The sequence below is a fragment of the Euphorbia lathyris genome, chromosome 3 (assembly GCF_963576675.1).
Source record: "Euphorbia lathyris chromosome 3, ddEupLath1.1, whole genome shotgun sequence".
Lineage (NCBI taxonomy): Eukaryota > Viridiplantae > Streptophyta > Magnoliopsida > Malpighiales > Euphorbiaceae > Euphorbia > Euphorbia lathyris.
In genome coordinates this window covers 26,890,375-26,904,536 of record NC_088912.1, presented here as the reverse complement: position 1 = coordinate 26,904,536, position 14,162 = coordinate 26,890,375, and the positions used below count along the sequence as shown (strand labels likewise).

Below are 14,162 nucleotides of genomic sequence, written 5' to 3'. Positions count from 1 at the left end.
AACCTAGCTTTTTTTTTATATAGGTTACGAGACTAATAGTATTATAAAAAAACTTGTAAAGGCTATACTTCCTTTGTTTTTAACAAAGTAAGTCTTACTTTGTGTGTTTTCACAATTGGATCAATTTTCTAATCTATCATCCAATGGTAAAAATACACCAAGTAATGGTACTTTATCAAAAACAAAGTAACCGACACCTATCAATTAGTTTATTATTTTGATTGAGTAACTTATATTTCATTCAGTTAATTAATTACTAATTTTTTATAAAAAAAATTCTATCATTATTCATTTTAAAAATTAACATATCATGTATGATGTTCATGTACATTTCCCTAGTCTTTACTCCATTACCATGATCACATCAAAATTCTAATGTCCACATCTATGAATAAATTATTTCTTACTTTTTATTTATTTATTAGTAATTTTTAAGAAGAAAAGGTTGTTTCTTTTAGTTGGGTGCAGCTTTATAAGCACCACATCTCCATGTCTCACAAGCACATTTGAGAAACAAACAGAGAGAGAGAACCAAAAACAAAAAAAAATGTTAGGCATTTCTTGTGAGCAAGATTCTTGGGTTTCTTCTTCCAATCTACTGGTAAACGAAGAAGAAGTAGCAGAAACCCATACGCAACTTTCGAATTTGGATCAAGACGAAGGTGTATTTGATCTAGAAAGGGATGAAATATGGAAGAAAGTTAATGAAAGTAGCAGAAAAAGCATAAACAACAACAGCAGTAGCAGCTTCAATTTCAATTCAAATAGCAGATCTAATAGCAGCAGCAAGAAGAAGAAGAATCAGGTGTTGCTTGAGGGGTATGTGGATGTAGCTAATAATGAGAATGAAGAGGATTTGAAGAAGACGAAGAGTTTGACAGATGATGATCTTGATGAGTTGAAAGGATGTTTGGATCTAGGGTTTGGTTTCAGCTATGATGAGATCCCTGAACTCTGTAATACTTTGCCTGCTCTTGAGCTTTGTTACTCTCTGAGTCAGAAGTTTCTTGATGATCAGAATAAATATCCCGAGAGAAGCTCTACTACTGTTGCTTCTGAAGCTGTTTCTAGTCCTATTGCTAATTGGAAGATCTCTAGTCCTGGTGAGTTTATTTTGCTTTTGCTGTTTCTTAATTTTGAGTTGATTTCTGGTTTGCTTACTGTGTTTGATCTGGTTTATGTATTTGTTACTTTGATGAACTTTGAATTTCATGGTAGAAGATTCAATAGATTTGAAAACTTCTTGCATAACATACATAATAACCCCAAATTGACACTCCTAATTTTGTGTGAGAATTTTGTCAGATGTTTGATGTTTTGTAGAGAAATAGGGTAAAGTATCATAAGAATGTAAGTTGTTTAGAACCACATTTTCCATGGAAACACATTTTTGATTTTCCAAATCATCATATTTGGGGCTTTCTCTCTAAACATCACCTAAATGATTTCAAAACCAAAAATGCAAAAATTGAAGTTGTTTCCAGTATCATTTCTACCTCCTCTACAATGGAGGGTTGCATAATATATTGGAGTGATCAAATGTTAAGGGAATTTTATGTTAATAAGGGGCAAAGTTCAGGGATTTTTAAGGCTGATTTTGAAGTTTAGGGGCTATAAAGGAAGTAAAGCCAAAGTCGAGGGGCCATGTGTGTGATTTACCCTAGAGAAATACAATTAGTTGTGAACCAGAAGAAATGGTTGATCTTAGAATTGTAATATATATTGCTTGGAGGGATTCTGTAACTTTTTTTGTATTGTTACATTGTAATTGTTCAATTGAAATGATTCAAGATGACTCTTTGATATCAATTATGTGTTGTAGTAAGTAATTTTAGTAGATCATAATCTGAAAGTTTTGGAGATAAGTGTTGCCTGATTTGGATATTAGGGGCATTAATGATCTGATTTATGCTTAATTTGCTCTCATTTTCCCCCAATTAGGTGATCATCCAGAAGATGTGAAAGCAAGGCTCAAATATTGGGCACAGGCTGTGGCATGTACTGTTAGGCTATGCAGCTGAAGGATAATACTAAACCTTAATCGGTTGCACATTTTTTCGGCTGTCGGAAAACAACTGCTTGGACACCCATGAAGAGCTTGTAATTCATTGTCCGTTCCAGGAGAAACTACTTGCGCGAGCTGAAGTTCATGCAAGGGACCAGCCTGGCTCGGGATTAAAGTAGAGGAAGAAAGAAATGATTCAGGTTTGCGATTTACCGAGTACTGATATGAGTTTTACTTGACACACCAGAACCAAGGACTATGATTATTGTATCCGGTGCATTGAAAATAAGAAGTTATAATAATGAAATCGTTTCTCTTTTCGTGCGTAGAATAAGAATTCACATTGTTGCTAATTTGTGGTTGATATGGTTATAGATGTGTATGAAACTGAGTTAGCCGGTTTTCGATGCAGTGATGATACTGATAGAACTCCAATTGAGACTTCACTAACTTCTTCTTCTGCAGACCTCTGCATTTGCTGAGGTAACTAATCTAACTGGAATTTTTCGTGTAATGTTCTGTTTCGATGTATGAATTGGATGGTGGTTTGGTTTAGTTATTAGTACTAACAATACTAAAGCATTCATTCTAAGTTCTAACTACTGACTCGTGATAATCGCTCCCGATGATAGATTAACTACCCCAACTGCTGATATTGCGAAGACAGATCGAGAGAATTGAAGAAAAAGAATCGCGTTTTTTGTAACCTTACGAACATTGGCCCTGATTTCTCCCTTTTGTTCCGTTGTCTCCGAATAGTGTAGTTCATGATTTTTAGTAATGGAAAGTTGAATATTCAGCTCTTTTGTAGAATTCAGTAAACAAGTTAACATTTCTTTTAGTTTCATTTGAGACTTCAGCAGCCTATTTTGAATTCAATGATTGTGTTCCGAGATTCAAGTGTGGTATAGTTTTGAGGAAAAAAATTTATCTACTTACTAACTGCTGATGTGACATGATCCGAATGATTTTTAATTACGGAGGCAACTGAAAATCCTCCAAAACATTATGGAATTGAAATATATTCATTTTACACCGAAACTAAGAAAATCTAAAATTGAGATTTCACTAAACTTGTGCATTTTCTGAGGAAACTCATCTAATCTAATATAACTGTATTTAGTGTAGTCTTCTGTTTTTGCTATGTTGTACGGATTCGGAAATAGATAGAAACGTATATTGAAATTGAAATGGATGCTGGTAAATGTTATTTTTAAAACATAATTTTAAATGGAAACGGAAACTTAAGAAATTTTATAATTTGTATACTCTTCTTATATACAAAATTTCCATTTCATTCTTGAATTTTATCATTGTTCCATTGTTCCACGTTACAGTTTGAAATATGGTACAATTTTGAGTAATAAAATCTAATTTATTTATTTTTGGATTGTATAAATAAGGATCAGTTGCGTTCACATGGACTCTGATGACCACGTAAATTTGGTCATTAACCTTTAGATCTAGGCGGATTAAATATAAGCCTTAAGATGTTTTGAATCTCCACCTTAGGATTTAATTCGCCTAGATCTAAAGGTGAATGACCAAATTTATGTGGTTATCAGGGTCCATGTGAACGCAACTGAGGTAAGGATTAATGAGTAAGCTGAGAGTGTAGTTAATAAATTACAATGAATTATAGTGCTTTGGATACAGAAGCAGATCATTCAGGAGACAGTAATATGCAATTCTTACGTTGTTCCGTAACTTCAGAGTAGCTGTCCAGGGTCCGGGTAACTGCCCGGCCACCTAGACCCGCATCAAATGACCGGGCTTAGACATATTAAAATGGTAATAAGTCCTGCCGGCTACTTAGGACCAGTGTTATAAAAGTCGTTAGACTTTAGTCGGGCGGACAAGACTCCTGAAGATTAATCGGATTTGCATTTTTCTATTTTTTAGATTTATATTAAATAAACATTATATAAAAACATTTAATATACAAATTGTACTATCTTTTTTTTTGGTAAGAAAGGAAAGAAAAAAAAACAAAACCAACAAAAAACCTACACCGGGATCAGTCTAGGAAGGCTGACCCCAATCCTATCCTCTAGGAGAGAAGGCAAAAGAAAAGAAGGAGGAACAGAGAGGGTAGAAACACCTAACATTCTCCCATGCCCAGCAGCTGCTAAGCGATCCGCCACGCGGTTTTGCTCCCTAAAAATATGGGAGAAATTAAGATACTCAAAGGCAGGACGAACCCTCAAAATAGCTTTGATGAGATTCTGGCTCTTCAGACAAACAGCCTGGCTATCTGAAATCCTGTTAATAGCCTCCAGATTATCAGATTCCACCGAGAGCTTTTTAACACCCATGCGAATGGCGAGTTTAATACCTGACAAGATACCCCAGAGCTCCGCAGAAAAGGAGGAGCCCATCCCCAAGTTATGGGTAAACCCCGCCATCCAATTGCCACCAGCATCCCGAAGAACTCCTCCAGCAGCAATTCTGCCATTGCTAAGGCAGGAGCCATACAAATTGTACTATCTAAATATAATAATAAATATTATATAATAGAAAAATATAAATATTACTGAATTTATCCACTTAAACCGATTTCATCCGACTTGACCGACTTGTCCGCCTAACCCAATTTTACCCGACTTGATCGATTTGAAATTCCTAGGTGGAAGAAAATCGGACTCTCGACTTATGCCGACTATTTATACATAATCGGATCGGTGTAGTAAATATCACTGGCCAACTAGTTGCCGGCTTGACCGATTTGTATAAAACTGCTCAGGACCACATCAAATAAACCGGGTTTAGACATTAAAATGGTAATAAATCTGGCTTTGCTTAAGCCCGCATAAATTCACATATTTCTTGACTAAGCCTGGGGTTTGTATAAATATTATGGCAGGCAGTATTTATTTATTAGGGAAAATTTACAAAAACAATGCTTGTGGTTTGTCCGATTTGTAAACAAAAGTATGTGATTTAAAAAGTTTATAAATAGAGATATGTGGATCATGTTTTATTTATAGAACAAAGTATTTGAAATACATTGTTAAGTTCTGATACAACAAAGTGACATTTTTAACTTAGAAGTTTATTATTAGATATCGACAAAACACAATAGTAAAAAAAAAAAAACAAAACTCTCTAAATTGAAACCATAAATCGTATGGTGAACAGTTTACGTTTTTTACTAATTCGATAATTTAAGAACTAAATTGATATTTAAGTTCAATTTTTGGATCTTTTGTTTTGTTAATATGTAAACAGAATTTAATAAAAAAAAAATAAAAATGCTTTTGATTGTCATTAGAACTTGATAGTGTAATTTCAAATACTTTATTTTGAAAAAAACATATCATATACATCTATTTGTAAATTTTTAAACCACGGATCTCTGATTGCAATTAGGGTGAATTACGAGCGTTATTTTTTTACTTTTCCCTATTTATTGATATATATATATATATATATATATATATATATATATATATATATATATATATATATTGATAGAAATATTATTTAGAATTATATGAAAAAATATAAAAACATAACTTAATCTAGCCACTAACATTAGTATTGATTTGTTTCTGATATTTGTTTCTCTTCCAAATATATTGAGCTTTTTTTTTTTGGTTGTTTGATAAAATTTATGCTATTTATTTTATTTATTTATTTTTTCTTTCCTTTTTTAAAAATTTATATTAACTTTTAGACAAATATTATAATTTTTATTTAATAATGGACATGGGCTCTACAAGGTTAGACTTCAGATTTGATTTGTAGTCTGAGCCCAGCACGAACTCAAAGCCTGTTTAAATTAATAATGGGCTGAGCTGGGCTGTGCTTGTAAGTCGGACTAATGCTGCTCTAAAACACCACAAAAGTCCATCAAATTAAAAGTTACAAAAAATAGTATTTATCATATGCTCTGCAATAAGACAAGGACATGACTCCAAATTCATTGTTTTGAAAAATAATATTTACCCTTTTTCATAAGAAGCCAAATTAAGAAATGGTTAGTCAAAAATCATATTTAATGGTTATGGTTGGCATAAAGAATTATTGAATTTACATCCATAATATTTTATCATCTCTTTTCTAATTATATATACTAGTCGAAAACCTGTGCGATGCACGGGATATGAAACTTTTATATAATTTAGATAAATAAATAAATTGACATATTTACTTTTAAATAATTTTATATCATGCTATGAAACAAATTTATATTATGTATATTTGAAATTAATATATATTTTTTAATGATAATTTAAATTAAATTAATTTTAAAAATAATTGATTACTTTTTTTATAGGATTTTAACTAAAGATGAATGATTTATTTATTTTTACAAAATTCAATGATTTGTACTTTTTAGGAATTTTAATACATTTTCATATTCCAAATATTCTGTGAAACAATAATAATAAAATAGCAGATTAATTAAAAAATATATTAGAATATAATAAAAACCAAAAATTTAATTAAACTATAATTAAAATTAAATATTATATTTACGATACAAAAGAATTACAATATAGGTTAAACAAAAATTGAATTAAACTACAATTAAAATTAAATATTATATCTACGATACAAAAGAATTACAATCTATGTTAAAATGGAAGCAACATCAATATATTATTCTATAAACTATTACAATCAATACTTTTCTAATGTTGCATATGAAGAAACTTTATCAATTCAATATGTTACATATAAAAAAATAAAATTCGTAAGAATTGGTCACAAATTCATCTTGATGATAATTATTTTGGTTGATGGAATTTCATGATCACCAAGTATTCGAATTCAATTATTCATTCTTCTACAATAACCCAATATATCTAATTGAATCAGTTTAAGATGATGATTTCTCATATTTTCATCTCGTAATATCTCATCAAGACATTCGATCAATTTGTTCTTCATTCTTTCACTATATAGAATATCAGCCATACTCGCAGATATCACTTATTTGACTTCATTAATATCTTCTAATAGTTATATATTCTTGAATTTTGTAAGTAAGAAAAACAAACAAAAGAATTGAAAAAAAAATGAAGGGAAGAAAAAGATAATTTGGAGAGAACCATCTTCCTCTCGGGTTTTTTTTTTTTTTGAAAATAAGAGAGAATGTCGAGACATAAGCGTATAAAGAGGAGATTGAAAATATTTTTTGCCCATTAATTAAACATTTTTTTAATGAAGTATTAAGTCCATAAATTAATTTTAGTTAAATAGAATTAAATCGCAATTGTAACCACCCAGTATTCAAATAATAATATTTTCTTAATTAATATTTTTTAATAATTTGTCCTATGATCATATTTCATTTTCATCTGTTAAAAACTCTTGAAATACTAACAATTTTGTACGAACCATAATATAATAGTTAAAAATTATATAAGCCAATGTTGCAAAAGCAATTATCTCAATATCCATAATTAATGTACATTTTTAGGATTTTGAGCATCAAAATTTATTTTTATTTACCTTGATTTTGAATTCGTATCTAGCATAATCCACATTCTTCAAGAATAAACATCTTATCAATCGTATTAGACGCTTACAATCTCCTTATCTAGAAAATTGGAAAAAAAATAACTTCTTGATAATAATAATAATAATAATATAACATAATTTATATTGAAATAAACTTCATTGTAAGTATAATATTCCAATATCTCTTTAATATTTTATTTAATATGTCTCAAACTTCAATGAACAACTATCGTGTGAAACTTTATATCTATTTGTACCAAAATGCATAAAAATAAAAAATACAATCCATATCAATTAGCTAAACTCAAACTAAAAAAATGAGTGGATTTCAACATGTTCCGAATTAGAAAAATTAATCTGACTTCAATTAAAACTAAAAATTGAGTTCATAAAAAGCCGAAAATCAAAATTTTAGTTAGAGTTAGCAATCAAAACGATAACACCTAGGAACATATACTAAAAAGAATGCAAATATACAAAATCTTTATTTTAGTCATTTTGAAAAATAAATAAATAAAAAAGAAAACATGGATAAGGTAGCGAGAGGTATGGAATCTGGATAACGACAGAAATGGAATTTCATCTCTGAAACATGAAACTATAACAACAATTGTTTAATAAAAATAAAACAACAACACAATTGAGAGAGCCAAAAATTGAGTTCATATAAAGCCGAAAATCTAAATTTTAGTTAAGAGTTAGGAATCGAAACGATAATACCTAGCAACATATACTAAAAAAGAATACAAATTTACAAAATCTTTATTTTAGTCATTTTGAAAAAAAAGACAAATAAAAAAGAAAACATGGGTAAGGTAGCGAGAGGTATGGAACCTGGGTAACGACATAAATGGAATTTCATCTCTGAAAAATGAAACTATAACAACTATTGTTTAATAAAAAGAAAACAACAACACAATTGAGAACAAAAATAACTACAACATATGAAAAAAATCGAATAATTACCTTGAGAAACATAAGAATTTCTTGTAATTTTTGACACTTTTGTGTTTTTCGGTTTTAGTTGTTCATGCATCTTCTATTTCTGTCGGATTTCTTCAATTGAAGCTATCAGTTTGGAAAAAAAAAGACAAATAAAAAAGAAAACATGGATAAGATAGCGAGATGTATAGAACCTGGGTAACAACAGAAATGAATCTGAAAGATGAAACTATAACAACTATTGTTTAATAAAAATAAAACAACAACATAATTGAGAACAAAATAACTACAACATATGAAAAAAATCGAATATTTACCTTCAGAAATATAATACTATCTATCGTGACCAATCTATCATGCTTTATATAGAAGTTTATTTGTGACTTTTGGATTTTCTTTGCTTTGTGTTTTTTCATCTTCCCGTAACTCTTGCTTTCTTTTATTATTTTAATTAATATGCTAGTAATTATTTAATATATTATAAATATAAATTTGTTATTTTTAATTAATTAAATATTTTTAATCTGATTTTTTACTACGTTGACAACTCATCAAAAACACCTCTAAAATACTTCTTCTCATTTCTCCCTGCTTCCGTAATTATATATAGTATAGATATATATAAAAATATGCCAAAGCCTTTTAGCACTTTGCCCAACGTTGATGAATCTTCTATCAGGTTTTATTCCTAGAATTGTTGTGTAGGACCAATTTTCCAAAATTATGTTTTCCTAATCAACATTTTTAAATCTTTCTCGTATTATCTAATTACTTTCAATTTTTTTAGGGAAAATTACAAAACTAGGTCAAATTGAAGGTCAATTTATATAATTAATCCATTTACTCAACCTACTACATAGCTAAACTGATTTTGTGTGACTTTTCCATAATACCCCTAACCTTCCCACTTCCCACACATCGCGAACGGCCGCTCGCTCCCCCTATCTCTTTGGTTACGCGAAAAGTTGCTCATGCATTAATGATTTGAAGACTTTTGATCTTCATTTCTTCCTTTAAATTGCACGAAATCTGCACTATTTCATCAAAATCACAATGAATTTCTCTTTTTCCTCTCTTCATCTCTTGATTCTGCAACTTCCTAACCCTAGAAAACGAAGCCATGGTTTTTCATCTTCCTGTTCGTTGCTTGGTTTCTTTCTTCTTGTTACCATCAAAGAAATGGTTTTTCTACGTTATTTCATTCGTTCTTCCCATGTTATCATATTTTTATTGTCTCTTTTGGGGTGAAAGGGGCGAAAAATATAAGTATCTATTGTTTTTTCTGCGTTTTTTCATGAGTACACTTCGTGAATCGATGGTTTCGCGAAACTTTGCGAAAAGAAAGAGCCTGGAAAGTGACGATCTACTTCGTGAATCGATGATTTCGCGAAGATCTGCGAAGAGAAAGAGTCTGAAACCTATGGATCTACCTCGCGAATCGATTAGTTCGTGAAGTCTGCGAATAGATCCTCACGTTTCAGATCTCACAGACTTCGCGAAAGCATCGATATGTGTCGTAGATAGACACGTTTCAGACCTCACAGACTTCGCGAAAAAATCGATTAGCGAAGTAAAATCACCTCTTTCCCTGCACATTTACATTCACATGCTTCGCTAATCTTCATTTCGCGAAGCCAAAATCGTCTTTTTCCCTGCCTAACACGATTAATTTTTTCTAAAGGTGGTTGAATACGTAACATCTCTTTTTGGAAGGCGACGTACTGGGCTGCAGGGGATATGATTTTCCTTCCTGTATAGGGATTAACTTCCCTCAAGATTGACACATTCACTCCTAAAATGGTTGGTTAGGAGAGATTATGCCAATCTTGGGGTGCACCATGAGACACGTCCATCCCATGGTGCCAATCTTCAAAGTGAACCTAACTAATCCGGTACCAATTTTGAATCGGATGAGTAATCTTGGTGTGCACCGTGGGACACGTCCATCCCAAAAGGTCTGGACTGCCATTTTTGAGATGAGAAATGGAAGTCCAGACCTTTTGGGATGGATGTGTCTCTTGGTGCACACCAAGATTACTCATCCGCTTCAAAATTGGTACTGGATTAGTTAGGTTCACTTTGAAGTGATTTGTTAGGAGTTTATTGTAAATTTTGATAATGTTATGATTTGAATGTTGTTATTGTGGCAATTTTGTTCTAAATTTTGATGATGTTATGATTTTAATGTTAGGATCCGTTGTTGTTTGCCATTTTTTGTTATATACCACTTCGCGAATTAAGTTCAAAACATATCCAGACTTCGCATATGCGAACTAAATTCATCAAGTAAAACAAACTTCAGCTTCGCAGGCTTCGCATATGCGAACTAAATTCATAAAGTAAATCCAAACATTAGCTTCGCAGGCTTCGCATAATATGGAATCTGCGAAGTCAGACGGGAGGGGGCGAGACACGCCTAAATATTGAGGGTATTATGAGAAAGTCACACAAAATCAGTCTAGATATGTAGCAGGTTGAGTAAATGGGTTAAATATGTAAATAGACCTCTAATTTGACCTAGTTTTGTAATTTTTCCATTTTTTGAACCAATTTAAAATCGATTTTTTTTTTTAAAATGAAAATTGCTTAAAATATCTTTTTTTGACATTGCTATTTACCACTCTCTATTGATAATTATAAAGGTAAATCCAAGAAAAAGTTATGTCCTTTAATTTTTATCAAGCAGGTACTTATGAATTTTTTTTATTCAGATGAGGATTGAAGTTTCCATTTACGACTAGAAAATGATTGAGTTTTTTTGTTTTGCTAAAAATAAGGGGTTTAAATTTAAAATTACCGTTGAGGACCTCAAAATTAAAAAAATCTAAAAACTTGATAATATTCTAAATATCTTTAATTCTTCAAACTTTTAATTTTGTGATCACTTAAGGTGTTGTTTGGTGAGGACAATGAACTTTTAGGAAGATAAAGCTCCAAAAGTGATGATTTTAGAAAATAAAAATATGGTTTCATAGTAAAAGTTGTAATAAACAACTTTATTTTTTTTTTAATTTTAAATTTCTTTAACAGTTATTTTTATAGTCAAACTAAAGAATCTCTGTTTATAACAAAATGAAAATCTAAATCTATCTTTTAATTTTTTTTCTTTCACAAATATATGTTTGACAAAACGTAAAGACCTATAATTTTTTTAAAATTTTAACCAAATTATAATTTTTGACTTTCAAACGTACACTTACGAAACAAGTGTAAACTATTTATGCAGTGAATATACTAAAATCGAAACTCAAAATTTCTAGCTTACAATTATTGATCTACACTATAAAACAATAAAAATGAATGGTCTAAAATAGTCTATTACGACACTTTTTGACATCTGTCTCCATATCTTAAAATTTAGCAATGCTTATTTATTTGTGTTGTCTTTTTAATCACTTAACGACACTTTTTATTATACGTTGGCTTTTCTAAAAAACTAACTACGCTTTTAAAAAAAGTATCGTCATTTTTATAGAATTAAAGACATTTTAGAATTTGTGTTGTAAAAAAGTGTTTCTGTAATTTTTTATCTAAATATATATTTATTTTTTTGTCTCCATATTTAAAATGGAAGTACGCTTGTTAATTTGTGTTGCCTTTATAATAATTTAATGACACTTTTATTTAAAAAAAAGTATGGACTTTTTTCTTAGGTTGAAAATGGTTTACACCAATCAAAATATTTTCTAGGGTTAAGGTGCAAAAATACCCGTAACGTTTTGGGCCAGGAGCAATTTTACCCCTAACGTCTAAAATGGTGCAAATTTACCCCTAACGTTGGAAGCCAAGAGCAATTTTACCCCTAACGTTAATAAATTGGGTCATTTTGAGAAATAATTCATCAAACTGTCTTCTCGGTCATGAATCTTGTTATCTACACTTCATACGTGTGTCAATTTATCAGTAACAAATCACAAACATTCGTTTGGATGTGAAAAAAATAAAAAAATAAAGAAATATACTGTCTTTTTGTACGGATTAGACAAAAAAATTCAAAAAATCCACCGAATTTATAAATATTAATCTCAAATTCTATTATTAAATTATAAAAAACATGAAATCCTTTTTTTAAGATGAATTATTTTGCAATTGGTGCAGAATAATGAACAAAAATATCCGTGTTTTATAATAATGTTTGAAATTGGCCAAATTTATCAACGTTAGGGGTAAAATTGCTCTTAATTTCCAACGTTAGGGGTAAAATTGCATCATTTTAGACGTTAAGGGTAAAATTTCTCCTGGCCCAAAACGTTAGGGGTATTTTTGCACCTTAATCCTATTTTCTAACTAAACCACACTTTGGGCCTGTTTGGTTGCTACTTTTCACGTTTCTGTTTGCCTTTTCATTTCAAAAGGGAGAGTTTTAGGTGTTTGGTTAGTTATCTCCTGTTTGCCTTTTAAATTTGAAAAGCATCATTAGGTGTTTGGTTAGTGACCTCCTGTTTGCCTTTCACACCTGAAAAGCAGACTTTTACAAAAGCAGAGAATCTCTGCTTTTTGGAAAAACAGCTTTTTCGAAAAGCAAACAGCAAACCAGAACAGCAAACAGCAAACCGTAACAGCAAATGGCAACAGCAAACAGCAAACCGTAACAGCTAACAGCAAACAGCAACAACAAACAGTAGGTAAACAAACAAGCCCTTTATTTTGTTCCCATATTTATGAATTTAATCATAGTTTTTCCGTCAATTTATCATCAATAACCAATTTTCTAGTTTTTTTATTGTTATTTTTAAAATTTTAACAACACTTATACCATAAATATTAAAAAAATTAAAGGGAAAACAATTTTTTTTATCTTTTAATAAATAATAAAATCTTTTTTAGCAAAAAAAATAAATATAAAATCTTAGTTTACTTTTCACTTGAGGTTAAGGTGCAAAAATGCCCCTAACATTTTGGGTCAGGAATAATTTTACTCCAAACGTCTAAAATGATGCAATTTTACCCTTAACCTTTATAGCCAAGAGCAATTTTACCTCTAACATTGATAATTTGGGTCAATTTCAAAGACTATTATAAAACACAAATATTTTTATTCATTATTTTGTACCAATTACACATCAATTCGTTTTAAAAAAAGATTTCATTTTTTTTGTAATTTAATAATATAATTGGAGATTAATATTTATAAATTCGGTGGGTTTTTTGAATTTTTTTTTTGTCTATTTTGTACAAAAGACAGTATATTTTTTTATATTTTTCATATCCCAACATATGTTTGTGATTTGTTACTGATAAAATGATACACGTGTGAAGTGTATATGACAAGATTCATGACCGAGAAGACAGTTTGATGAATTATTTCTCAAATTTGATCCAATTTATCAACGTTAGGGGTAAAATTGCTCTTGACTTTCGATGTTAGGGGTAAAATTGCACCATTTTAGATTTTAGGGGTAAAATTGCTTCTGACCCAAAATATTAGGGTTATTTTTACACCTTAACCCTTTGACTTATCTATTGTCTACCTTTTCTCTCTAGAGCACTGTTATCAGAACCGGACTGGATATCAAACCGGATTTATAACTGGGTCACGAGTCACTTGGTCGGATCGGATGGCTCGGATTGGTCGGACCGAATGACGTAATAAATAAATAAATAAATAAATAAATATTTTTTAATTTAATTTAGGGTAAATTCAAAAAAAAAAACCATGTGGTTTCATGTAGTTCCAAAAAAAATCCTTGTGGTTTGTTTTTACAAAAAAAAAAGGACCGTGGTTTACGCCGTTACCCGAAAAACG

General features: G+C 30.3%; 1 protein-coding gene across 5 annotated transcripts; it reads left to right on the top strand.

Annotated features, from left to right (window-relative positions):
• Positions 1–475: 475 nt before the first annotated feature.
• LOC136222328 (uncharacterized) lies at positions 476–2,900 on the top strand. Of its 5 annotated transcripts, none has more exons than XR_010685598.1 (4): positions 476–1,103; positions 1,942–2,205; positions 2,418–2,488; positions 2,638–2,900. XR_010685598.1 is itself a non-coding variant. In XM_066009975.1 (2 exons), the coding sequence occupies exons 1-2, from the start codon at positions 548–550 to the stop codon at positions 2,019–2,021; spliced, it is 636 nt and encodes a 211-aa protein (XP_065866047.1). In that variant the 5' UTR covers positions 476–547; the 3' UTR covers positions 2,022–2,900. The 5 variants fall into 5 exon arrangements, 1 of the variants encoding a protein (XP_065866047.1); XR_010685600.1 differs by having other exon boundaries at positions 2,381–2,488; XR_010685599.1 differs by having other exon boundaries at positions 2,381–2,900.
• The last annotated feature ends 11,262 nt before the right edge of the window (positions 2,901–14,162 follow it).

Coding starts and splice junctions, on each gene's coding strand:
- LOC136222328 (XM_066009975.1), top strand. CDS start 548: ATGTTAGGCATTTCTTGTGAGCAAGATTCTTGGGTTTCTTCTTCCAAT. Junction 1,104..1,941: donor TTGGAAGATCTCTAGTCCTG/GTGAGTTTATTT, acceptor TCCCCCAATTAG/GTGATCATCCAGAAGATGTG.